Source organism: the organism of the source record quoted next, unplaced genomic scaffold, assembly GCF_019419815.1.
Source record: "Pyrus x bretschneideri cultivar Hongxiangsu unplaced genomic scaffold, Pyrus_bretschneideri_v1 Contig18, whole genome shotgun sequence".
Classification (NCBI taxonomy): domain Eukaryota; kingdom Viridiplantae; phylum Streptophyta; class Magnoliopsida; order Rosales; family Rosaceae; genus Pyrus; species Pyrus x bretschneideri.
In genome coordinates, this window is record NW_025999479.1 from 1,952,560 (window position 1) to 1,979,929 (window position 27,370).

Sequence of the window (27,370 nt, forward strand, 5' to 3'; positions counted from 1 at the left end):
TTTCTTGGGTGATTCAGTATTAAGCACTTCATGCTTACACAATTTATAAACATGACACTTGACATCCTAATTTGTATAAATTAAAAATAAAAACTCATTTTTATTTCGTCCATTGTAATGTTAAGCTCACCCGCTCTTCTTTACTGTAGATAATATCGTTTGTTCAAAAAAAAAAAAAAAAAAAAAGCTCACTTTTACTTCTCGAGAAGTTTGAACTATTCTATGTCAATTATATATTTTTTTTCTGATTTTTATTTTAAAACAAAAATGATAAATTAAAAAGATGCATGTGGATGAAATTATATAGCAATTAAGTTATTTGTAAATAACTAAATATGACACTGTTCCTAAGTTAGCTGCAGCCTGACACATGACATGAAGAAGGAAACATCCACGTCTGACAATTGATTCGTGTGACAGCGAAGATGATGTAGTGTGGTTGTATTACAATTAAATTACTAAATTTATTAATTAAAATTAATTGTTAGTATGATTATCAATCCTAATCGTAATTAGTTGAGAAATCAAACTCACATGATGTCTTTTAAACATTAAAAATAAAAAGAACAACACAAAGAGACAGAGATTTACTCCTCAACTAATTGCTGCTTTGGTTTTTATTTTCATTTTTTTTATCATGCGATATATTTGTTAAATTAGATGTTAGATTAGAGAGTCAACAAAATTTGAACACATGTTGTGATGCAAGAATAACACTTCTCTCTACCACTCTGGTAGAAGACCACTTGCAATTTTGATTTTTTTTTCTTGGGAAATGATTTTTCACACTTGAAGAGAAATCATGTTTTTTAAATTGTGTTTCAAGATGTTAGAGTTTCCCAGTGGATGAGTGAGATGCAAGAGCTTAGAGTTTCTTGGTTCAAAGCTAGGTTTTTTGTACTAGTAAGATTAAGAGCGATGATGGCATGCTACTTAGTACTACGGTTTAGTGGTATTCCTCTTTACTTGTAAATGAGAGGTCGTATATTCGGTTATCGCCAAAGGTGAATTTGAGCCACTTTATTGCTCACTCACTATGAAGCTTAGCCACCCCCTCCCTCTCAGTATATATTATCGTTTGTTAATAAATAAATAAATAAATATATATATATATATATATATATATATATTTGATGGCTCGTCAAGGTAGAGATGGCGAATTGTGACTAGAGGGACAAGAGCCCCCGGCCAATTAAATAGAGACAAAATAACAGTAAACCTAAACTATTTAATTCGATTGAATGTACAAGATCTATTAGGAAATGTTTATCACTCATCTTTAAACATAAGTCATGACATATATATTGCAGCTTTGATTTACATCATTGTGGAAATTTTGGCAGTTGCTGAGTCTCAATCACTTTTCACTTTGGAAATTAAAACTTCCAATTATTTGGTTTGCGAAGGAAAACACCAAGCTTTCACTTTGGAATCACACAAAGTGCTGCTGCTGTCTCCTTCCTTGATAACTGACCAATTAGTTTTTAAGTCTTGACTTTTCCAGATGCTGGCGGATGCCGAAACAATAAAATCAAGCCTGTCAAAAAGCATAGTAAATGGGATATTTGGAGGGTAAGTTGTAGGTAAAACTAGAAATTTAGGGCTGGTTTAGGATTGTTATGTTTTTTTTTTTTTTTTTCTAAAAAATTATTTTTGCTGTGCTTTAAGAATAATTTGTTGTAAAATAAAGCAGATGAGCATTTGGTTAATTGAATTTAAAAGTGCCGTGAGTATAAAAAGTACTATAAAAGCGTTTGATAAATTGTAATGTAAAAGTGATATAATTGTATACAATAACAAAATGGACATAGTAGTAGGAGTGGGGGCAATGATAACAATGGCAAGGATAGTGGTGGTGGAGATAACAGCAAAGGTGGAGGTATGGTGATGGTGCTAATAGTGGGATTTGGTGGTTGGGGTGCAGAGTAACAATGCGGCGATGGTAGAGTCGATGGTGGCGATTCTGGTTGTGGTGGTAGCAGTGGCTTAATGAGTGTCTTTCTCATTGTGTGTGAGATTTCAAATTTCATCTAGTAGTTTAGCCACTGATCCTCACCTCGGCAAGGGTTGGTGGCAGTCCCTTTTCTTTCTTGCTTTCCTTTTATCCATCTTTGCTCGCCTACTTTTCCCCGTGTTCTCAGGTAGACAACATGGGAATAGCAGGTGGACAAAGATGGAAGAAAGGAAAGCAGGCGGACAAAGACGGATACTAGAATATCCGTGTTGTGAAATAAATTCTAATATATATGTAATTGTGTAAGTCATTAGCATATGGTATTTAGGATACTAGAATATCTTTATCTCTTTATTTACTTAGAAAGCAAGAAATTTTACCCATTTTACTATAAATAAAGGCACAGATGATGGGAAATACACTTCATAAAAATTCAACCTTTCTTCTCTCTTTGCTGCACCCTTTCTCTCCCTTTAGCAAAATAGGCCATAACACGTTATCAAGCACGCTCCTAACGCTATGCTAAGGAACTGAAGGATATTTTGCTATAAACCCGTTCACAAGATTCATCATTGCAATCTAGGTACTTGTAAAATCATGGTCTAAATGTTGATTGTGAGATCATGATTTTCCAAGGGCGGAGAAGGTGGACCAGGATGCGAATACCTCAGAAATTTGGTCATTGACTCAACAACTCTAATCATATTAGGGTGCACGGACAGACCAGCGGTGCCACCGTATCATGTATTCTGGAAAGGTAGACGAAGTTTGCTGATTCCACCGAGATTAACCATTCTCGTCCGGAAGAAACTAAAACCTAATCCGATCAAGGATCATATAAGTTTCCTATATTCTTGGAGATTCTTACTATCTAGGGATTGACGTGTGCATCAGTAATCATACTCTTAAGAGGATGCAATAACTACTATAAAGACACCCTCGAATTCACCTTTGATAACGCAATTATCAATGAAACCTTCGCCTTTGCTCAGGATTACCTCTCCTTCTTCTTATTTTTTAATTGCTAAAAGTGTTGAAGTCTACCACCACTTCGCCTCAAGGAACTTTAACTCGAATGGAGTGAGAGGTCCAGTTTTGAGCGCCTCATTGGTCTTCCCTTGCGGGACAGTTGAGCTCCCTCTTCAACGGACTTCTTCACAGCGTCATCAAACTTGTTCATCATCTTCATCTTCTTCTTCTTCTTCTATAGTCTAGGCACTTCTAGAGTTCCGACGGAGCAAATTCCCTTTTTGTCTCCCTCGTTAATCTAGAACGGCTAAGAAATAAAGAAGTCGGAGCAAGGTTTAATGATAGCATTTTGCTCCCTATGGGACCATGATTTTCTAGGGTCGGAGGAAGGCTGATCTAACTACAACTGCCTCAGTGTCCAGCATGGACTCGATAGCTCCAAGCAAAGGGGAGTGTTGTTACAATTAAATCTAGCACATGTGTGGTTATGCAAATTATTAGTAGATTGTATTTAGAATACTAAGAACTTATCTCTTTATGAGTGCATTACTTGTTGTTGGAATTTTTAAGTGGTATTTCAAAATACAAAATCTCATCTTAAATTTCCTTTGTCAGTTATTTTTGCCCCATATTTCTTATTCATGTTTTGTTTTAATTAGGTGGTTAAACTGGTAATTTCATAGGATTTTGGTTGATAATGAGTGTTTTATTAATTAGTATAGATTATATTTGATCCTTTATTCGATTTAATTTTCTATCTCTGAATTATCTTTGAATTGACCATATCTTTAAAATTAACTTTCGTGATTAAACTTTCATACTACACATTGAATGGATTTGATATCAAATTAAGTTTTGATCCCAATCTTATTTCTTTGACCGTTTGACGTAAGTGATTTAATTGTTTCTATTGGCTATTATTTTCAAATCGGTTGAAACAAAATTCTTCAGTTACATAGCATTGGTTTTAACGTATTGGTTAAATGATTAAATTAGTTGTATAGATGTTACAATCTTTTGATTTAATTTTTTCAATTGCCACGGTCATATGACAGTTTTCTGGTGCTCTACCTCTACTATTTATACTGGCAGCCACAAGTCTTTTTGAGATATAAGACCATCCTCTCTATTTTCTAATCAAGTGCTTACTCTAAAAAATTATTGGTTTTCAAGTTCATTTTCTTTTTAAGGGAAAGATTCAAGTTGTTCATTCTACCCGATTATTCCGAATGTACACTTACAAAGGTCAATAGGTTGTTGTATCCTAGAGGATAGGGCACCATAACTTGCTACATCGAAATTCTACCATAACCCACTACACCAAAATTCTATCTCTGAGGGGCGAAATCTATTCTTAAGGACAATGACTTACACGTCTCAACCTAATTTTTGTTTGTGGTCAAAGAAGCATTAGCCGGTTTGTGTTCGAAAGACAGTCATCAACGACATATTTTCCAACAATCTTAAGAATAGATCATGGACACTACCATTTCCATTGCCATTGCTATTGCTTCTGTTGTTGCTACTACTGCCTTGGTTGCTGCTACTACCAAGCTTCCTGATGTTTCCAAGATCGACACTTTCAATGGAGCCCATTTCAAACACTAGCAAGAAAGAATTTTCTCCACACTTGACATTATCAACCTTGTTGGCTACCTTACCAAGCCCAAGCCAAAAGAAGGCACCGACATCTATAAGAAGGATTTAGAAGAATAGGAGAAAGGTAACAAAATATGTAGGCACAGAATTTTGAGCACACTTTTCAATGAGCTTTTTGATATCTGTTGTTCTTACAAGACTGTAAATGAGATTTGGGAAATTTTGAAAAAGAAGTATGTAGTTGAAGATGCTGGTACACAAAATATATATTGTTAGAAATTTTCTAAAACTCCAAATGGTAGAGGACAAGGATGTGTCACTACAAATTCATAAGGTACACAAGCTCATCAATGACTTGAAGAGTGAGGATATAGATTTGCCCGAAGTGTTCTTGCACGGAAATCTTATTGAGAAGCTCCTTGAATCATGGAAAGACTACAAGAATAACATGAAGCATAAGAAAAAACAAGTGAGTCTTAAAGATTTGATCATGCACATTTAAATTGAAGAAAAGAACCACATGCAAGACCAAGCTAACAAAGCCAAAGAAATTTTATCCAAAGAAAATGTTGCTAAAGGTAAGTCTTTCAAGCCTTTATACAAGTCCAAGTTTCCTAATCACAATCATGGAAATAGGTTTCAATCCAGGTATGAGAACAAACTGGGGTCAACCAAAACTAACTCCCAATTCAAGAAACATGGAAACTGCTATGTGTGTGGAAAACCTGGGCATCATGCACATGAAAGCAAGCATATGAAGATGAGTGATAACCTTGCTCGAGCAAATGTGGTTGAAGCTGGAAAAACATTGTTGCTGCGGTCGTTTCCAAGGTCAACATGGTGACAAGTGCGAAAGATTGGTTGGTAAACTCTGGGGCCACTAGACATATTTGTGGAAATCGGAGTGCATTCACTTCCTTCACGCCAGTAGGGGATGGAGAAAAACAGGTTTTTATGGGTGACTCAAGAAGTTCAAGAGTTGCTGGAAAAGGAAAGGTTCTTCTCAAACTTACCTTTGGAAAAACTTTGTCCCTTAGACCAACTCCAATGGTGGGCTAAAAGCCAAATTACCTCCCAAAATTTCCCCCCAAAACCACTCCAACCCAAGGGAAAATTTTGGGCTAAATGCTAAATGCTAAAACAATGCCAAATTCCCCCCAAAATTTAGCCCAGAAATCGGAGTGGACTCCACCCAATATTTATCGGAATTTAAATTTTTTTAGATTAAAATGTTCATAAAATTAATTTACGATGGTCTACATATTTATTTATTTTTTTAAATTTAATTTAACAAAAAAAAATAGCCTAAGTTCATTCTTTAATAATGCCAGGCTAAAATTTTAGGCTAGAATGGTTGGAGCAGAAAAATTGTTTCTAGGCTAAAAGCTAAATTTTCTCGGCTAAAAAATTTGGCTTTTAACCCAACCAATGGAGATGGTCTTAGTGATGTACTTTTTGTGCCTAATATCCGTTACAAACTTATATCTGCTGAATTGATGTGAAATATTCTAACACTCAAATTAAAACCCTATGATTGTATTATATGAAAGTACGGATCGTTTTAGATCGAGGATTAGAAGGGATGCTAATCTACTCAAATTAAACTCTAAAACACTAAACTAGACTCAATAACAGAAAACTAGACTCTTATGACTCAAAACAAACTAAAAAGACTCAATACAGCACAAAATAATCAAATAGACTCAAACTAGACATTAAAGGATGATTTGGATGAAAATTACTTTTAACTTGACTCAAAACACTTAAAAACACAAGTTTGGACAAATTCTAACTAATTTGACACAACAAAGTAAAGGGGGATTGGATTTTGAACGAAATTAAGGTAAAAACAAACAGATTTAAAGACTTAAACAACTTTGGACGAAATTAGGGAAAACTATGGGTGATAAGCTAGCTAGAGGGTCATTCTCGACACATGACACACTTGCATACAAATTGATTTCCAGTTGCTTTTCCAATAAATCATGAACCTCAACACCCCAGATTAACCATGAACAACACTAATTAACCCTCAGATTTTCCTTAAGTCATTGAATTAGATGGAATACGCACCGGCAACCAAATTATTCTTCAATAGTTCCCTACATGAACATCATAATAGAGATACAATCCAAGATCATTAAGCTTTGTGAAAATCATAAACATTGACAAGACATTCGTAACTATGAACAACATGATACTCCTGCCAGGAATCTACTTAACACGATTGTGACTAGCAACCTCCACTACTTATGAATATAAGTTCATAACGATTAGGTGAAACTCCTGTATATTCTAGCATCAAATTCATGCATGCAAACTAAGCGGACCCTCTTAATCAACACACAAGAATAAGTTCTTAATCAAACAGTTAAGTAGATTGTATTCACGATTTATGAAATCACAACTGAAAGTAATCAATTCATATTGCAAATATAATTATGGTTTCAAAGTCTCCTTTAGCTAAAACAAGTTTAGCTCCTCATGTTCGCAAAATAAGGATAAATAAACTTAAACATTGAAAATAAAGATAGAATACACCTAGAAACACTCCAGGTGGCTCCTCCTTCCTTCCTTGCTGCGACGTAATGGGGATTTTCAGAATTTAGACTCTTGAGGTGTGGTGAATGGTGTGGTGTGAATTGTGGTGAAAAATAGGTTGAATGAGTGCTGTGGCATCATGTATTTATAGGGTGAAGAGAAGGCACGAAATTGGGCTGAAAATGAGAGGAATTAGGACTCCAAATCAACAAAGAACAAGGACACTTTCATTCAGATTCCAGGGAGGACAAGGAATGATCCTTGCGGCAGATTCTAGAACTTTTATAAGGGTTACATGCGGCATAAACTTAGGGCACAAAATAGGATTTCTAGAACTTGATATTTAGGAGATTTAATGTGAAAATGAGTCCTCTTTGCAGCTGGAAGAGAAAGGAGAAATGAAGGGAGAGGGAGTCAAAAGAGTGGCGGAGAAGGTTGAGGTGGAGGGAGCGGCTGAGGAAGGAGCGGGACCAAGTGAGGGAGAAGACGACGAGATCGATGTCGTCGGTGGACTGGGGAAGAAGTTGAGGTTGATGAGTTTGTAGGGGTGGGCCCTACTTTTTTTTTTTTTATAAAAATATTTAAATAGTTTTATTTTTAATTTTTTAAATCCAATTGGGTTGGGAAGTGGGCCCACCTCAAGCCACGTCAGCACTTAACAGAAAAATTGACAGAGGTCTAACATTGCAACAAATTCGTAAGACGATATATTAATTTTTAAAACATGTGGTATAAGATTGTGATTTGGTCTATAATTGAAGTAGTTTTATGTAATTTACCTTAAATATTAAGAGCATCTCCAATTATTTTCTCTATTTTAAAGCAAAGTTTTATGTCCTAAATGAATTTCTATCTTAGGAGGTAGATAGAGAGCATTAGCAAATAGGAGATTATATTCACACACCCCAAATTACTTCTCCCATATCCTTTTACTTTTTTAATATTTTTCTATTAAGTGTTAGTAGTGTGTAAAAAAAATATTAAAAAAGTAAAAAGGTGTGAGAGAAGTAATTTGAGATGTGTGAATATAACCTTTCTAGCAAAGTTGTTTGTTTGTATTTTTTTTTTTTATTATTTTTTTTATTTTTAAATTCTCTCCAACTACTAGGTTACCGCGTGGTGGTTGGAATAAGATCCCATTGAAGATGGTGTAAGAAAGGTTTTATTGTATATCGTGCGGTCAGAAATCATTTAAATTTTTTTATTCAAAATTAAATATAAATAATACTTGATAAAAACTGATCACGCGATATAAATATAAAGGGTTAGAATGTAACAAAGTTGATTCGCAGAGGAACCTCTTTCGCAAATGAATTAAAAAGAAGACGGAAAGGAAAATAAAGAATGAAAGCTGCCAGCTAAGTATAGAGCTGAAAAGAAAGCCGAAGCCAAGCCATGGAAGCAAGCGTTTGACGCTTGAAATTGATTGTCGGTGGTCTCATTAGGCTGTCTCTCTCTGTCTCTCTCTGGCTTCTTCACAGTATCTAATTATAATGGAAACGTAAACCCAATTGCCATTGTAGTGAGGTGGGCGGGAGAGAGAGAGAGCTTTTTGATTTGTTGCTTGTAGTTGTAGTTGTTGTGTTGTTGCTCTTCAATTCCCTTGTCTTTTACGAAACCCAATTGCCAATTCAATCGATTTGATGCACCAAACACCTTCCGCATCTCTCACTCTCTCTCTCTCAAGGTCAGCTCCTCCATCTCTCTCGCAATTGCACATTTGCACAATCGGATTGTGAATTCTTTGCACTTGATTCGATCTCGTCCGAGTCCTCATTCCTGTGAGAGGGCAATTGTGTGTTGATCTGTTCGTTTCTTCTGCAGAAAGAAGAACTGCAAGTGAGGAACAAGTCAATTCAGCTTCACTAGCTCACTCACACACTCAATTATGCTTCAATTTGTAGTAGAATTGTTAGATTTGTTATCTGATCCGGATTCATTGTGTTTGGGTGGCAGGCGGCTTTGAGGTGAGGTAGATCTGGAGAAGAGCAAAGCTGGTCTCTTCCCTTCACTGGTTTTTCCTAAGGAACCTTGAAGAGTAGCAGCCAAGCTGCCATGGCAACCACAGTGGGATGGAGGTATGCTGCCACCAATGGCAGCACCCTTACACCTAATGATCTGGTACCCTTACCCGTACCCGCATTTTATGTCGGTTTTGTTTCATTTCTTATGTGGGTTTTTCTCTATTATGAATATTTTGTTGTGTGGGATGCACAAGATCCCATTTTCCATCTTCTTGTTTCAATGTCCAATCTATATGCCTCATTCTGCTGCACAGTGTTTGGTATACATTATTACTCTACAGTCTAGAAGTGCGTAAACGCATAATGGATTGTTTTCTCTTCGCTTTCGTTCTTGTGATTTCAGGAAAGGAATGGTGATGCAAAAGTTCAAGATTCAGAGCCCCCAACACCACATTCTCTTATTAAAATGGGTTCACGGTAAGTTAAAATTTCTTTCTGCAAATTTTTTTGGCGAGTGAAGTTGGTAGAATGAACTTGTTTGCCACTTGGTAATCATTAAGGTAATAGTGGGTTATGCTAGTGGGTATTTTGCTGCTTTCTGTGGGCAAGTGTCTGCTTGTGGCAGGATGGAGAAATACTTGTACCGGTCTCTCTTAGGAAATAGCACTTCCATTAACGATAGTCCACTTCTGTGTCTAATCCTAAGGGTGGAGGTCATATAGTTCCAAAATGATTTCACGCAAAAGAAGCTGGGGATCTGGTTGCTTACTTTTTTATAATGTGGCTTATCTACTCTTCTATACAAAGTCTCTCCGTTCTAGCGAAACTTGTTCTTTGTTTAGTGGCTTATGAATCAATCAAGAACCACACCTTCTGTCTCAAATTTATGACAGAATTAATACTGTTTTAAGAAACAGTTTTTCATATCATAATCATGCCTTAGAAGTTCTTAGCTCCATCACAGGAGAAAGAACATGTAGAGTGTTGTATTCAATAGGCAGGAAGATTGACAACGATATAGGTAGTTTTTCTTGAGATTTCCTACACAGCATATCCCTTCCAACGCATTATATGCTTACTATGTTGGTGGATTTTTCCAATAAATGCTGTTATGATAGAATCAGTACTTGTTCTTTGAAGCAATGATGCATTTTGGTTACCTTTAGGTGGATGTCTTTTTGAGTTTTTAATTTTTTGTATAATTTTTATGGGGTTGAGTTGTTTGGCGGAATTTAACTAGTGATCTATGTCTTCTGCAATCTGTAAATAAATGAGAACCAATAAAAGGTTGTCAATTTGAAACACTAAGTTTCACCATCAATTATTTTCTCTGAGGTTATAGGATTTGTTTTTCTTCCTATATATTTGAAATTCTGTTCTCTTGTAATTACGTCCTGTTGTTTTACATTTTTTCAGTGTGTTTTCTTGTTTTAGATGTAGCTAATAGGTGTGTATTGTGTAATGAGGGCCACCTTGTCCCCGGTGTTGTATTTCTTTTGGTAATACAAGCTGTGTTTATTATAAAACGAGGGGATAATTCTGACTAAATTATCTTTGGTTCTCAAATTTCTTACAGAGACCGTAGTAGTAGCATGGAGGATGCAGATGGGACATTGGCAAGTGTTGCCCAATGCATTGAGCAGCTGCGTCAAAGTTCCTCATCTGTACAAGAGAAGGAGTATTCGTTGAAGCAGTTGCTTGAGCTTATTGATACTCGTGAAAATGCTTTCAGTGCTGTTGGATCTCACTCTCAAGCAGTCCCAGTGCTTGTTTCTCTTCTTCGATCAGGTTCAGTTGGAGTTAAGATACAAGCTGCTACTGTTTTAGGCTCTCTCTGCAAGGAGAATGAACTAAGGGTGAAAGTCTTGCTTGGAGGATGCATTCCGCCTTTGCTAGGTCTACTCAGGTCCAGCTCAGCAGAAGGGCAAATTGCAGCTGCAAAGACAATTTATGCTGTTTCCCAAGGTGGTGCCAGGGATCATGTTGGATCAAAAATATTTTCAACCGAAGGAGTTGTGCCAGTGCTGTGGGAGCAGCTACAGAAAGGGATCAAGACTGGCAGTTTGGTTGATAGCTTGTTGACTGGAGCATTAAAGAACCTATCCAGCAGTACTGAGGGATTCTGGACTGCAACCTTCCAAGCTGGAGGAGTGGATATACTTGTGAAGTTGCTGACAACTGGACAGTCAAGCACTCAAGCTAATGTGTGCTTTCTTCTTGCATGTATGATGGTGGAAGATGCATCCGTCTGTTCTAAGGTGCTGGCCTCAGAGGCTACCAAACAACTTCTCAAGCTTTTAGGATCTGGAAATGAAGCTTCTGTTAGAGCAGAAGCTGCAGGTGCTCTTAAATCTCTTTCTGGCCAGTGTAAAGAAGCAAGGCGGGAAGTAGCTAACTTCAATGGCATTCCTGTATTGATAAATGCTACAATAGCCCCTTCAAAAGAATTCATGCAGGGTGAGTATGCCCAAGCGTTGCAAGAGAATGCTATGTGTGCTTTAGCAAATATTTCTGGTGGGTTGTCATATGTCATCTCAAGCCTTGGGCAAAGCCTTGGATCTTGCACCTCACCTGCTCAAATTGCTGATACATTAGGGGCTTTAGCTTCAGCTCTGATGATATATGATAGTACAGCAGAATCTAATAGAGCATCAGATCCTGTGGTTATTGAGCAGACATTGGTTTCACAGTTCAAACCGCGTTTACCATTTCTTGTTCAGGAACGAACCATAGAGGCCCTTGCAAGTTTGTATGGGAATTCTGTACTCTCAGTTAAACTCGCCAATTCGGAGGCAAAACGTTTGCTTGTTGGTTTGATCACAATGGCAACAAATGAAGTTCAGGATGAGCTAATGAGAGCTCTTCTTACACTATGCAATAGTGAGGAAAGTCTGTGGCGTGCGCTTCAAGGCCGTGAAGGGGTTCAACTGTTGATATCACTTCTTGGGCTTTCATCAGAACAGCAGCAAGAATGTGCAGTTGCTCTGCTTTGCGTGCTTTCTAATGAGAATGATGAAAGTAAATGGGCTATTACTGCTGCTGGTGGCATACCTCCACTTGTTCAGATTCTGGAGACGGGATCGGCAAAAGCCAAGGAAGATTCAGCATCAATCCTTAGGAACCTATGCAACCACAGTGAAGATATACGTGCATGTGTTGAAAGCGCTGATGCTGTTCCTGCATTATTGTGGCTTCTAAAGAATGGAAGTTCAAACGGAAAAGAAATTGCAGCAAAGACTTTAAATCATTTGATCCATAAATCTGATACAGCAACCATCAGCCAACTTACTGCATTATTGACCAGTGATCTACCAGAATCTAAAGTGTATGTTTTGGATGCTTTAAAAAGTATGCTGTCCGTGGTCCCCCTCAGCGATATATCACGTGAAGGTAGTGCTGCTAATGATGCAATTGAGACAATGATAAAATTATTGAGCTCAACTAAAGAAGAAACTCAAGCCAAGTCTGCATCAGCTTTAGCTGGAATTTTTGGATCCAGGAAGGACTTGCGTGAAAGTAGCATTGCTGTTAAAACTCTTTGGTCCGCCATTAAGTTGATTAGTGTTGAATCTGTATATATCCTTGCAGAGGCCTCACGCTGCCTTGCGGCAATATTTCTTTCGATTAAAGAGAACCGGGATGTGGCAGTTGTTGCTCGAGATGTATTATCTCCATTAGTTGTGCTTGCTAACTCTTCAGTTCTGGAAGTTGCAGAACTAGCAACATGTGCTCTGGCTAATCTTATTTTGGACAGAGAAGTTTCAGAGAAAGCTGTTGCTGAAGATATTATTTTCCCAGCTACTAGAGTTTTGCGTGAAGGCACAGTATCTGGAAAGACCCATGCAGCAGCAGCAATTGCTCGCTTGCTCCATTCTCGTCAAATTGATTATGCTTTAACTGATTGTGTGAATCGTGCTGGAACTGTTCTTGCATTAGTTTCTTTTCTAGAATCTATTAATCATGATTCTGTTGGCACATCAGAGGCACTTGAGGCACTTGCTATTCTATCCGGGTCAGAAGGAGCTACTGGAGAAATAAAACCTGCATGGGCAGTTTTAGCTGAATTCCCGAAAAGCATAACCCCAATAGTTTTGTCCATTGCTGATGCAACACCCTTGTTGCAGGATAAGGCTATTGAAATATTATCACGGCTTTGCAGAGATCAGCCTGATGTATTGGGGGACACAGTTGCTACTGCTTATGGATGTATTTCATCAATTGCCAAAAGGGTGATCAATTCAACGAAATCGAAGGTTAAAACTGGAGGAACTGCACTCCTTATTTGTGTTGCAAAAGTTAGTCATCATAGAGTTGTGGAAGATCTGAGTGAATCAAACTTGTGCACCCATCTAATTCAAGCTCTTGTTGCAATGCTTAGTTCTTTGGGAAACCCAGGGAATAATGAGAATGATTCTATTGGCATTTATAGGCATAGTAAAGAGGAAACAAAGATTGATGAATCTTATTCAAGCACAGTAGTAATTAGTGGTGTCAATTTAGCTATGTGGCTACTGTCTGTTCTTGCCTGTCACGATGAAAGGTGCAAAATTGAGATTATGGAGGCTGGGGCTGTGGAAGTCCTCACTGACAGGATCTCAAATGATTTCTCACCCTACTCTCAGGTAATGAACTCTCTCATTTTGCTTAATGGTTCACTCAATAAGGAAGAAGATCATGATACATTTCATTATTTCTGAATTTGTATCCATGCAGCTCCATCATAGAAAACTTTTGCTCTTTACCTAACTGCTTACTTATCCATTAAATATTGTTTGTAGTTCTAATGATCTAACCTGGTTTGGTCCTTGGTGTAATATATGCAGATTGAGTTTAAAGAAGATAGTAGCATATGGATTTGTACTTTGCTGCTGGCAATCTTGTTTCAAAACAGAGACATCATACGAGCACATGCAACCATGAAATCTATACCTGTACTTGCAAACTGGTTGAGATCAGAGGAGATGCCCACCAGATATTTTGCTGCACAGGCGATGGCCAGCCTTGTCTGTAATGGTAGCAGGGGGACTCTTCTATCTGTTGCAAATTCTGGAGCAGCAGGCGGGCTCATTTCCCTACTTGGCTGTGCGGATGTTGATATAAGTGATCTTTTGCAGTTGTCAGAAGAGTTTGGTTTAGTGCGTTATCCTGAGCAAGTTGCACTCGAGAAGTTGTTCAGAGTTGAAGACATAAGGGTTGGTGCCACTTCTAGGAAAGCAATACCTGCACTTGTTGATCTTCTCAAACCCATTCCAGATCGTCCTGGAGCACCATTTTTAGCACTCGGGCTTCTGACTCAGCTTGCAAAAGACTGTCCATCAAATAAAATTGTAATGGTAGAATCAGGAGCTTTGGAAGCACTGACCAAGTATCTTTCACTTGGCCCTCAAGATGCAACTGAGGAAGCTGCTACAGATCTGTTAGGTATACTATTTGGCAGTGCTGAAATTAGGAGACATGACTCTTCATTTGGTGCTGTTGGTCAACTTGTGGCAGTTTTACGGTTAGGTGGAAGGGCTTCAAGGTACAGTGCTGCTAAAGCATTGGAAAGCTTATTTTCTGCTGACCATATAAGGAATGCAGAAAGTGCTCGACAAGCTGTTCAACCCTTGGTGGAGATTCTCAATACTGGTTCTGAGAAGGAGCAGCATGCTGCAATTGCTGCGTTGGTAAGGCTGCTGAGTGAAAATCCATCAAGAGCCTTAGCAGTTGCAGACGTTGAAATGAATGCAGTGGATGTTCTTTGCAAGATTCTTTCATCAAATTGCTCAATGGAGCTGAAAGGGGATGCTGCCGAGTTGTGTTGTGTTCTCTTTGGGAATACAAGAATCAGGTCAACAATGGCTGCGGCTCGATGTGTGGAGCCTCTGGTGTCTCTTCTTGTGACTGAGTTCAGTCCTGCGCAGCATTCAGTTGTCCGTGCGTTGGATAAACTTGTTGATGATGAGCAACTGGCAGAACTTGTCGCTGCTCACGGTGCAGTTATTCCTCTTGTAGGTCTTCTCTATGGTAAGAATTACCTGCTCCATGAAGCTATTTCCAGAGCCCTTGTGAAATTAGGGAAAGACAGGCCTGCTTGTAAGATGGAAATGGTGAAAGCTGGAGTGATTGAGAGCATACTTGACATCCTCCATGAGGCACCCGATTTTCTCTGTGCTGCTTTTGCAGAACTGCTCCGAATATTGACCAACAATGCAAGCATTGCTAAGGGACCATCTGCTTCAAAAGTGGTTGAGCCTCTTTTTGTGCTGCTAACAAGACCAGAGTTTGGGCCTGATGGGCAGCATAGTGCACTACAAGTTCTTGTCAACATTTTGGAGCATCCACAGTGTCGTTCTGACTATAAGTTGACATCCCACCAAGCTATTGAACCTATTATTCCCTTACTTGATTCTCCTGCACCAGCAGTACAACAGTTGGCCGCTGAGCTTCTGTCACATTTACTCTTTGAAGAGCAACTTCAAAAGGATTCAGTGACTCAGCAAGTGATTGGTCCTCTTATACGGGTTCTTGGCTCTGGTATACACATATTGCAGCAGAGAGCTGTGAAGGCCCTTGTTAGTATTGCGCTAATATGGCCGAATGAAATAGCAAAAGAGGGTGGTGTCACTGAACTGTCCAAGGTGATATTGCAATCAGATCCATCTCTTCCTCATGCCTTGTGGGAATCGGCTGCTGCTGTTTTATCAAGCATTCTGCAGTTTAGTTCTGAATTTTATTTGGAAGTGCCTGTTGCTGTTTTGGTAAGGTTGCTTCGTTCTGGCTCAGAAGGCACAGTAATTGGTGCATTGAATGCTCTTCTGGTACTGGAAAGTGACGACGCAACAAGCGCAGAAGCAATGGCTGAAAGTGGTGCTTTAGAGGCTCTTTTAGAACTTCTCAGATCTCATCAGTGTGAGGAAACTGCTGCAAGGCTTTTGGAAGTATTGTTGAACAATGTGAAGATCAGAGAAACTAAGGCTACCAAGTCTGCCATATTACCGTTGTCTCAGTACCTCTTGGATCCACAAACCCAAGCCCAGCAAGCAAGGTTGCTAGCAACTCTAGCTCTTGGTGATCTATTCCAGAACGAGGGCCTTGCTCGAAGTACTGATGCTGTTTCAGCTTGTCGTGCACTAGTAAATGTGCTTGAAGACCAACCTACTGAAGAAATGAAGGTTGTAGCGATATGTGCTTTGCAAAACCTTGTCATGTACAGTAGATCTAATAAAAGAGCAGTTGCTGAGGCTGGTGGCGTCCAGGTTGTGTTGGATCTGATTGGTTCAAGTGATCCAGATACATCTATTCAGGCTGCAATGTTTGTTAAACTTCTCTTTTCAAACCATACCATTCAAGAGTATGCTTCTAGTGAGACAGTAAGGGCCATTACTGGTAAGTTAATTTTGGCTTTTACGCAGAATTTTATTCAGCTATCTAAGGAGCAATAACTTCTTTAGTTTTATTGTGGTTAAAAGTTATCAAAACGATGCTATGCAGTTTGCGACATGGTAGAACCCTTGGGTTGAAACATGAACATCAATGATTAAGTAATCTGCTAATTTATATTTAATTTTTGTTGAAGTGTTAAAGTTAGATTAATCGTTTTGGTTCAACTACATAATTCATTGAGAAAATAGCTACAATAAACACGTTTTGGCATTTGGTTTACAGAAATGATCATTTTTCAGTAATGATGACATATAGATCATATATCGACGACACGACAATGACATAACAACACAACGATGATATAATGATGACAAAATAAACACTGATCATTTCCGGAACAAAATGTCAAAATATGTTTAGGGAATTGTTAGCACTCTAAAAATCTCATTTGGCACTCCATACTTTCTATAATTAGAAAGAAAAATACACTTGTGAGGAGTGTAGAATGAGATTTTTGGAGTGCTAATAACAGTTTGTAGCTAATTGCCCTAATTCATTTTAGTTTATGGAATCAGAGGTTTCAGTTGTTGCTTGGATACCTTGCTGCTGAAGCAGATGTTTTTCTTTGTTCTTTTAGAAAAATAACTGATATGATTGTTTTGGCCTCATTAGCTGCTATCGAGAAGGATTTATGGGCAACTGGAACTGTGAATGAGGAGTATCTGAAAGCTCTGAATGCTCTGTTTAGCAATTTCCCACGACTTAGAGCCACAGAACCTGCAACGTTAAGCATTCCTCATCTTGTTACATCCCTCAAGACAGGGTCTGAGGCAACTCAAGAAGCTGCCTTGGATGCACTCTTTCTTCTTAGGCAAGCTTGGTCAGCATGCCCAGCTGAAGTTTCTAGGGCTCAGTCAATTGCTGCAGCCGATGCAATCCCCTTGCTGCAATACTTAATTCAGTCTGGCCCACCTCGGTTTCAGGAGAAGACAGAATTTTTGTTACAATGTTTGCCTGGGACATTGGTGGTGATAATCAAGCGTGGAAATAATATGAAGCAGTCAGTGGGAAACCCTAGTGTTTATTGCAAGATTACACTGGGCAACACTCCACCTAAGCAAACTAAGGTAAAATGGTTTTAAATGTGTTCTCTCCACTACCCTTTCTATTCATAAGTGATATGAATCTTATTTTTGTCGTTTGATCGAATATATGAATCTTATTTTGGAACTTGAAGAAATGAAAAATAATATTTTATTAAATGACTAAATCCTAGTCTTCATACAGCCGAACGCAATGATGTTCTAGGATTCATACGGCCGACCCCACTTAGTGGGAAAAGGCTTTGTTGTTGTTGTTTGACTAAATTCTAGTCTTCATACTGACATATTGAAGTAGAATTCTCTGTAACTGTGATCCTTGTTGAATTGTAGGCCATTTACTGTACATATTAAACGGAGTACATTTGATTGCAAAAACAGTAGAAATATGGAAACTAAATAAATTTCATATTAAACGGGGTACATTTGATTGCAAAAACAGTAGAAATATGGAAACTATATAAATTAGCCATGTTGATTGCGTTTCTAGGGATATTACAGTGTTCTTTTTCTGTTACTCCAGTGATACGGGGACCTTGATATTGTGCCATTTTAACCTCCCACTATGAACTTCTGAATTTACAGGTGGTTTCAACTGGCCCTAATCCAGAATGGGATGAAAGCTTTTCATGGTCCTTTGAGAGTCCCCCGAAGGGCCAGAAGCTCCACATATCTTGCAAGAACAAGAGCAAAATGGGAAAGGTAAGTGGGCAAAGATATTGCAAACATATAGGCACCATTCACTACAATAAGAGTATCTCTTTTCTCATCTGATCCTTCATTTTTGTTCTACCAAGTAAGTGGTAACCTTTTCTCGTTTGATATATTGACAGAGTTCATTCGGAAAGGTAACCATCCAAATTGATCGCGTAGTAATGCTGGGAGCAGTTGCCGGAGAGTACACTCTGTTGCCAGAAAGCAAAAGTGGGCCATCACGGAATTTAGAAATAGAGTTCCAGTGGTCTAACAAGTAACAACAAAACCCATATTGAGTTTTTGTTATGATTCTTCTGCAAATGAATTATTAGGTGAAACATGTTCAAAAAGAGAATTCTTATTTTTTTCTTTTTCTTTTCAGTGTGAATTATTTATCATGTGAATGTACATAATACCCCAAAGATTTTGATTTTTTGTCAAAAGTCCATTGAGTAGTCATTTGTGAATGTATTCTTTTATAATTTGTGGGAAACATGTAACTTTCTTGTGTGGTTGTCAATATTGAGACGAAATAATGAAAGTTGTTTATCGGTTTCGGGTTCCGTCATCTGTCCTGTAATTTCGACTTTGTGATTCTTGTGTTATTGAATGTTAATGTACTTTTTTGGTTAAATGCTAAACTTTGTGACCCCAAAACCAAATTTTAGACGAAGAATGGCGGATAATTTAGACATCAATGTAGAAGTGGGTTAGGATGGTATTGACTTTGGCAAGTTGAGTGTGCTATTTTTATGGTGATCTAATGGGATTAATTGTGGTATTTCTCTTCACTTGTAAGTGAGATATTTTAGGTCTGATTATCGCCAAAGGTGAAATTGAACCACATTATTATGACAAGCCCATCGTCGGGCTTAGTCTACTCCCCGCCCTTAGTGTAGATAATATCGTTTGTTAAAAAAAAAAAAATGAGAGTAAAAGTAAGGTGCATATTGTTCAGTGGAATCAAGTTTGCCTTAAGAAACCTAATGGCGGTCTTTGGGTTAAAAAAAAACAGTTCATGTTAGTCAAGCCCTCCTTGCTAAGTGGAAACTTTCGCATCAATGAGGTATTTGGGAATGTACTTTCGTTTTCTATAGGTCTCTGCTGAAATTTTTTTTTTGCTTATATGGTGTATATGACTTATATTTCTTCTTATGTACTTATGCTTATATTTTATATAACAACCATATTGATGCTGTCACTTTCCAAATTCATGGTCAATATTAAAAGAAAATGTGACACATGTATTTGCGACACGAGTTTACAGTACAAACGAAGGGACTTACTTGAAATATTTCGGACTAGACTTTTTATTCAAAATAAGGAGAGCATAGATGAGTTTTGCATAAACATTACAATACCAAAATATGAGTTTATTTGGTAATTACGTAGAAAACATCATTTCTTCGTTTTATTTCATAGTCCTCCCGCGCCCCCTTGAATCTACTTATTTATGAAAAAGCCAACGGAGTAGCATAAGGAGTTGCACAAACTCAGTAAGTATCACAAAACAAACAAATACAACTATGCGTTTAAGAAAGATCATGATTGAACAGTAAGGACGAATGTGTAATACTGCACTATCTGTAAGTATATAACTCATCTTCTTAGCATCACTATAGATTGGTAAGCTCACACACAAAACATGTAGTATAACAGGTTATAAGCCGCAACAATCTAAGGTTAAACTTCTATAATTTCGAAGCTATACCCGAGGGTGGAATTACCCACAAGTATAATAGTGCACTATCTAAAAGGAAGAGGGGCCACAATTATCTTTCAATATCAGTAACTCCTTTTAGTATGGGGTAATATACTTGTCCATCACAAATATGAAAACTGCTAAAACGTACTCAACCAAATAATTATTAAAAAATAGGAATATATATGTAAAAAGTAATGAACTTGCTAAAACCTAAACAAAAAGAGACACGTTAGAGTAGATTTGAATAATAAAGATAAGTTTATGTATAAAATAAAAAGACGAAATTGTAGCAATGTTCCATTAACTTTAATCCAATTGGAGTAATGGTCCCTCAACTTTATTTTCATTACCATTGGTCTCTCAACTAGTCAAAATATGTAGCTATGGTCATTTTCCTTAACACCGTCAATAACTCTGTTAAATTCAGTCATGTGCCTGGTACATGACACCGACTGTAGGGGTAATTAAGGAAACATATTATTTCCCAGGTTGAAGTCAATACCCAAGCTTCCTCCACGCCCAATTCTCAAATTCCCACCATGTACATTCACCATCCAGTCAAATTCTTAATCATGATCATGAAAACAACATTCTAATCAAACACATCTAGTTGTCAAATACATTAAACAAACCATTCCAATCATGAATTTAAGTCATCAAAATACAATTCATAAGGCCTCCACGATCTACGATTATCTACTACTCAAAAAAAGATAGCTACATCATCTAATCTAGGTCTCCATGGTCTATCCACATCAAAAAACAAGCATCAACATCATCTATTTCAAAACCACCATGGTCTTCACATCCTCCATCAGAATAGTAACATCAACTAATCAAAGCCTCCTTGGTCCATGAACATAAAAAAAACACAAGCAGCAATATTATCTGTTTCAAAGCCTCCATGGTCTTCCCATCTTTCCAGAAGCTTGTGCCCCAGACCTTTGACCCACAAATCCATGTAAATCTGGTCTTGCTTGGTTCCCCATCCCCTTGTATCCACCCCTTCTCACCTAAATCAAAGAATCAATTAAGTGAATCAAATCACATTGGCATATAATGTATGAGAAAATAATCAAAGATAAACTTACAGGTTGTTTTCCTTTCCCTTGTTGCCCTACTTGAGAACTGACATGTTGCTTTTTCTTTCCTTGAGAGTTAATTGGAACTCGTGTTTCGGTATTCCCTTGAGAAATTTGTGTCGTTGAAGTTTGAGAGTTCGCTTGGGCATTTTGAGCTATTGCTTGAGTGTTTACTTGTTGAGTCTCCTGCATTAACCTAAGAATGAATTAAATTGCAATTCAACATACAACACTTGCTAGTTTGGTTTTTTAGGATTTACTAAAGCATAAATATATACCTGATTCTTATTTGTTGCATCCGTTGTTGTGATTTTCCACATCGTACTTTATTGTGCCCCAACTTTCTGCATTTACTGCAAGCTATCTCTACAAACCATTTTCTAAGTCTTTGAGGTTGTGGTGTGTCATTGTGCTCATCCAATAGATTAGTTGGTGGTGGATGATAGTGTGCTTGTGGCTCAACTTCACCTACAGATGCAATTCTCTTTCTTTTTGGCCTGCCAGGTTGCTTCTTGCATATTGGAGGTTTCAATGGAGTTAAATCCATCCTATCCCACAAATCCATTCCAGGAACAGGGCGGATCATAGTATCATAAGAGTTGAAGTATGCTTCCTTCTTGTAGCAGTCATGGACATAGGTGTTAACACTCTCATCTCTGGTGAATATACAAGCAATTGCATGTGAGCATGGGATCCCACATAAATCCCATCTCCTACATGAGCAAGTGGACTCCTTCAACTTCACTACAAACTGTCTACCACTTAAGTGTTGTACTAGGTACTCCTCACTAGCCATCTTAGGAATACAACAAGTACTTTCCACTTTGCTTTTCTCAATTATCTTGAAAATCCTTGGACCAACTGGATGCTTCCAATTCCTCCCAGCAGCTCTCCTATTGACCATCCTAAGCATGATATACATGTTGATGTTATCAAGAAGTCCCAAGATAGGCCTATTCCTTGCCACAAGAATAGTAGTATTAAAACTCTCACATAAGTTGTTAAGTAGAACATCACACTTATAGTGAGTATTAAAGTGAGATCTACTCCAATTATTAGCAGCCTTATCATTAAGTCATTCCCGTGCTTTTTCATGTAGATTTTTATCTTTTCCATCTCTTCCTTCCACCATGGTAATATTGTTGCCCTTGCTACTGCCCATAAAATATTTTTCATTTCCAACCCTTGAAAACCAAAAGCCTTGAAGTTTTGATGTAAGTGCCTAACACATATCCTGTGCTCAGCAATTGGGAGAAATTTTTTTATTGTTGATTCCAAACCCTTTTGCTTGTCACTTACAAAAGCCCATGCTAGGCCATTTTCAAATTTCAAATCAGCAATCAAAAGCTCCAAAAACCAAACCCAAGTGCTATTGTTTTCTATTTCAACAATTGCATAAGCTATTGGGAATAAACCATTGTTGTTGTCAATCCCAATAGCTGTCAAAATCTGTCCAGAATGAAGGCCTTTAATAAAATAACCGTCAACTCCTATGACAGGCCTATAGCTTTCCAAAAAACCTTGTTTGCACAATGTCAAACACACATAAATCATTTGAAAAAGAATATCATCACCGTCCATTTGAGTCTTCACCTTGATTGTGCTACCTTCATTGGCCTTCTTAAGCTCTTCACACAGTCCCATAATTGTGCATATTACTCCACATAATCATGTATTTGACCATTGTTTCTCATATTTTCTATTTAAAAGTAGAGGTTATAAGCTTTAATTTGATATACATGTCGTTAGAAACGGATAAGAAACGAGTGAAATATGATTGTTTAAGTTTATAAAGTTCAAATACAAGAGTTATTCCGCAATGTTGGCCGAGGATGCTTTGAAAGAGTTGATTTCTAAACATTTTCTACTGGAATGTTCATTTTCAAAGACCCAATGAAGGTGAGAAAACATATAAGATTCGTTTATAAGGAACGATAAACAATCTTTATATTTTAGACTGGTAAACCTATAATTTTTTTTGTTTTTTTGTTTTTTGTTTTTTTGTTTTGGTGATTGAACTCTTTAAACTGAACGGTTTGCTCGAGTTTTTCAAGAGTTTGAGTGATTCTAGTTTAATCATAACTTTTACGTTTCATAACCTTTTTTCATGATTCAAAATCCAAAACAAACGAACTTTTTATGTAGACTAAGATGGTGTGGTGATCTTTTACCAAAATGTAACGACATAAGATTGAAGTAGTGATATGCAGATACTGCACCAGTTGTTTTGATAAAAAGATGAAACGAAAATTTTGCCATAATTCCTTCATTACTTATTATGTTTGGGTGGGGCTATTCCACACACCCTTTGTTAATATCTATTCTTTGATTTTTTTCAATTCATTTGATCCGATAGCCAGAAATTGAGAGGGGTGTGTAGGAGGTGTGTGGATAGCATCACCCATTGTTTTTAGTTGATTCAAAAGCCTAGCTTGAAGGTTTTTTCATTTTTTATTTTTTTTAAAGATTAAGATTTTATAATCGGTTCTAATTAAAAACTAGTACATGTTCCAATTTTTCTTTAAGATTAAGATTTTACAATCAATTTTAATTTTGGTGAACTACTATGTTCCAAAACAGTTTTAATGTTTTTCTCAAGTTTTGGTTACGATTTTTGCTAGGATTAAAAATCATTTTAGTCATTTTCCTTAATACTTTGACATAAACTCACAAACACAAATTGCTTACGTGTATATATTGAATTTATAATCAACAATTAGTATGTTTGGATCAACTTGAATCCAACTTATGAATGCGAAAAAATTGTCACGCTCCAATTTGGAAACTACAGCCAAGTCATGAATTAAGGTGTGAATCACATCTCACTTGTAGAATATGACATCTTTCATAATTAAAATGTGACAAAATAAAGTAAATAAACGAATAGCTCCCTAGAAACTAACAATAAACAAACTAAAATTGAGTTTGTTTTTACTTTACAATACATCCTTCGTTCCAAATACATAAAGAAACCAACTCTAGTATAGACTTCTTGTTCCTTATCCAAACAAACCTTCTTAAACAAACTTAAAAAACCCTTAATTAACATAATAAGGTTTCATAAAAACACTCAAGCACTCTAATTTACAATATAAAGTTCCTTTAGACTTGCATTAAAATTCAACTACTTTTGAAGTCTCTGGTTCAGCACCTGTCAACAATTCAAAAGGGTTGACCTTCTAGCTAGCTCAGTAAAGCAATAACCACAATGCATTCAACATAGAGAAAGAAATAATGATGCAGGAATGTAATGTTTCCTTTTCATCCTATTATGTTAACCCAGTTAACATATAACTCATTTCTCTCTTTTCATTGATCATCTTGTCAAACTCTCAGTACCCTAATTTGAAACCCGATTTGATCGTTTTATCGGACTCTATTTGAAAGAGCTTCATTCCTTTTTCTAGCGCACTTTGGGCAGATTATAGATCTTGGTGCCTCGAGAGCAGACTCAACTACCTCTATTTCCATGTTTTCATAAATCTCATACTTTTTCAATTTGGGACTCTAACCAATAATCATGCAATAATCATAGTTACTCATTACCATTGATACTTTCACAACGATCACGACACAATCATTGTTCATGATAATTATAAAACAATATTAAAATTACATTTCAAAATAATAATATTCTTCAAGAAATATCAACCAAAGCCAAACTCATAAGCATTTGAATCATATTGTCAAGTAGTCACACAAATAATTTCACCAAATAACATATATCAGGATCATGTGTATCAACTCAAGTTACTTCAGTTGGGAACTCTAACAGTTCACTCAACCGTAAACTCGAACACCAAAGTACTGTGAGACCCCGTATTTTGAAATAATATATATTTATTATTAAGCTTTTATTTTATTATATATACATATATGTTGTTAGATTTCTATGAAATGTGTTTATCTTGAGTTAATAGGATCTTATTAGAAGTTACCATGCACATGTTATCAAAACAACATTATAGTTGTTGGCACCTTAGTTTAACCCAACATGCCTATTTACTTTAGCTTATCTATTAAATCTTTGGGTTAATGACAAAAAACTACCTCAAGTTTGGGTCAAATGACACTTTAATACCTCATCTTTTAAAATTGACAATGTCATACCTCATCTTACGAATTTGTGTCAATGTTATACCTTCCGTTAGCTTGGCCGTTTATTTCTCAGTTAAATGCTGACGTGGCTTGATCTGGGACCCATTTTATTAAAAAATTAATAAAAAAATTATTAAAAACAAAAAAAATCATTTAATATTATTTAAATATTAAAATAATAAAAACCCTTTTTTTTTTTTCTTCTCTCTTCTTCTTCCCTCTTCTTCCCTCTTCTTCTTCTTCTTCTTCTTCTGCAGACAAACTGGGCGTGGGCTTTTTTTTTTTTTTTTTTTTTTTTTTTTTTTTTTTTTTTCTTCTCTCTTCTTCTTCTTCTTCCCTCTTCTTCCTTCTTCTTCTTCTTCTTCTTCTTCTACCCAGCAACCCAGAAAAGAAGAAGGAGGAAAAAAAAAAAAAAAAAAAAAAAACAGCAGCCAACCCGTCCACTCCCACCCAACCCCACCCCACCCCCCCCCCCCCAACCTAACCCGCAGAAGAAGAAGAAGAAGAAGAAGAAGAAGAAGAGGGAAGCAGAAAGAGAGAAGGAAAAAAAAAAAAAAAAAAAAAAAAAAAAAAGTCCCCAGTTCATCCCGTGCAGAAGAAGAAGAAGAAGAAAAAAAAAAAAAAAAAAAAAAAGTCCCCAGTTCATCCGTGCAGAAGAAGAAGAAGAAGAAAAAAAAAAAAAAAGTCCCCAGTTCATCCCGTGCAGAAGAAGAAGAAGAAGAAAAAAAAAAAAAAAAAAAAAAGTCACCAGTTCATCCCGTGCAGAAGAAGAAGAAGAAGAAGAAAAAAAAAAAAAAAAAAAAAAAGTCCCCAGTTCATCCCGTGCAGAAGAAGAAGAAGAAGAAAAAAAAAAAAAAAAAAAAAAAAAAACAAACAAACAGCAGCAACCCAGTTCGCCCCCCTCACACCCACCCTCTCCTCTCCACACCCATTCCCCCAACCCCCCTCTCCCCCCCTCCCCCCCCCCCGGACCCCCGCCGCCCATTTTCTCCTCGCCCAGGAGAATGGGTCTTTTTTTTCTGGGTTTTTTTTTTTTTTTTTAGGGGTTGTAGATAGTGGGTGCGAGGTTGGGTGCGTGGGTGTGGGGAGAAGAGGGGGTGAGGAGCAAGGAAAACAAATTGGTTTTTTTTTTTTTTTTTTTTCTCTTCTGTTTTTCTGGGTTGTAGTTGCAGAAAGGGGAAGAAGATGAAGATGGGGAGAAGGGAGAGAGGGGGAGGAAGGGAGATTGACGTTGGTTTTTTTTTTTTTTTTTTTTTTTTTAAATAATTTTTTTTATTATTTTAATATTTAAATAATATTAAATGATTTTTTTATTAATTTTTTAATAAAAATGGGTCCCAGATCAAGCCACGTCAGCATTTAACTGAGAAATAAACGGCCAAGCTAACGGAAGGTATAACATTGACACAAATTCGTAAGATGAGGTATGACATTGTCAATTTTAAAAGATGAGGTATGAAAGTGTCATTTGACCCATACTTGAGGTAGTTTTTTGTAATTAACCCTAAATCTTTTTAAAAAAACTTCCTAGAAAATTCTATGAGTCAGTTAAAGCATTGTGGTAATATATGGTGGTATAGACTTCCACTAAAGCTTTTTAAGTGATGATTATCCTAACCCATATAATGGACGTCTCTTATGTTCTATCTCCACAATTTATTGGGCAGTCACTTGTCATTTCCAAGTCAATTTACTTCACTACACATGCTTGTAGGAGGATTTAGATTCATTGATTTGGTTGGGATCTGTAGCCACCCAAACCAACCAATTAGAGAATAAAGTTGGCCACCTTAATTGGAGTATAAATAGGAGCAATGCTCCTTTGTTTTTACACCACAAAGCAGCATGCAATACATGCATTACGTTGAAAGTGAGTAATGAAAGAGGAGATAAGCATACGAAGTACTCATGGAGTAAGAAGTGAGGTGTTTTGCTCGTGCAGTGCATAGCTTTGGATTCAAGGTAGGGGAATTTGAGGATTAATTAATTACATGTGTTATTTGTATTACATGAAATGTGGAAATGTTAACATGCTATAGATTCAACTGTTGGCTTAAATGTGACATATTATACATGTGGTATGTTTTATACTAGCATAATCATTATCATTTGTCAATGAAGTAAATGAGTTAGTTGAGTTGTGGGACAATGTGGAAATTAGCTTCTGTATAGTTGAATCTGTTCATTGTGAAACTAGTTCCAAGCGAACCCGGTGTGCACATTAGAATAGGGTATCAACGGGATAAATTGTTGGGCTGGAGATCAATGAATTAGATAAGATGACTAACAAAAGGGGT

General features: G+C 36.9%; 1 protein-coding gene across 3 annotated transcripts; it reads left to right on the top strand.

Annotated features, from left to right (window-relative positions):
- The first annotated feature begins 8,612 nt into the window (after positions 1-8,612).
- Positions 8,613-18,751, top strand: LOC103959269 (protein CELLULOSE SYNTHASE INTERACTIVE 1). Of its 3 annotated transcripts, XM_048581928.1 has the most exons (9): positions 8,640-8,750; positions 8,888-8,902; positions 9,020-9,184; positions 9,431-9,504; positions 10,604-13,649; positions 13,851-16,395; positions 17,065-17,519; positions 18,078-18,194; positions 18,326-18,751. In XM_048581928.1, the coding sequence occupies exons 3-9, from the start codon at positions 9,119-9,121 to the stop codon at positions 18,464-18,466; spliced, it is 6,444 nt and encodes a 2,147-aa protein (XP_048437885.1). In that variant the 5' UTR covers positions 8,640-8,750; positions 8,888-8,902; positions 9,020-9,118; the 3' UTR covers positions 18,467-18,751. The 3 variants fall into 3 exon arrangements, with proteins under 3 accessions (XP_009369897.2, XP_048437885.1, XP_009369896.2); XM_009371622.3 differs by lacking the exon at positions 8,888-8,902 and having other exon boundaries at positions 8,613-8,750; XM_009371621.3 differs by having other exon boundaries at positions 8,687-8,902.
- The last annotated feature ends 8,619 nt before the right edge of the window (positions 18,752-27,370 follow it).

Bases quoted from the DNA above. Each gene is read 5' to 3' on its own strand.
- LOC103959269 (XM_009371622.3), top strand. From the start codon at position 9,119: ATGGCAACCACAGTGGGATGGAGGTATGCTGCCACCAATGGCAGCACC. The intron at 13,650-13,850 runs GTAATGAACTCT...TAATATATGCAG, and splicing joins ATTTCTCACCCTACTCTCAG to ATTGAGTTTAAAGAAGATAG. The intron at 16,396-17,064 runs GTAAGTTAATTT...TGGCCTCATTAG, and splicing joins GACAGTAAGGGCCATTACTG to CTGCTATCGAGAAGGATTTA.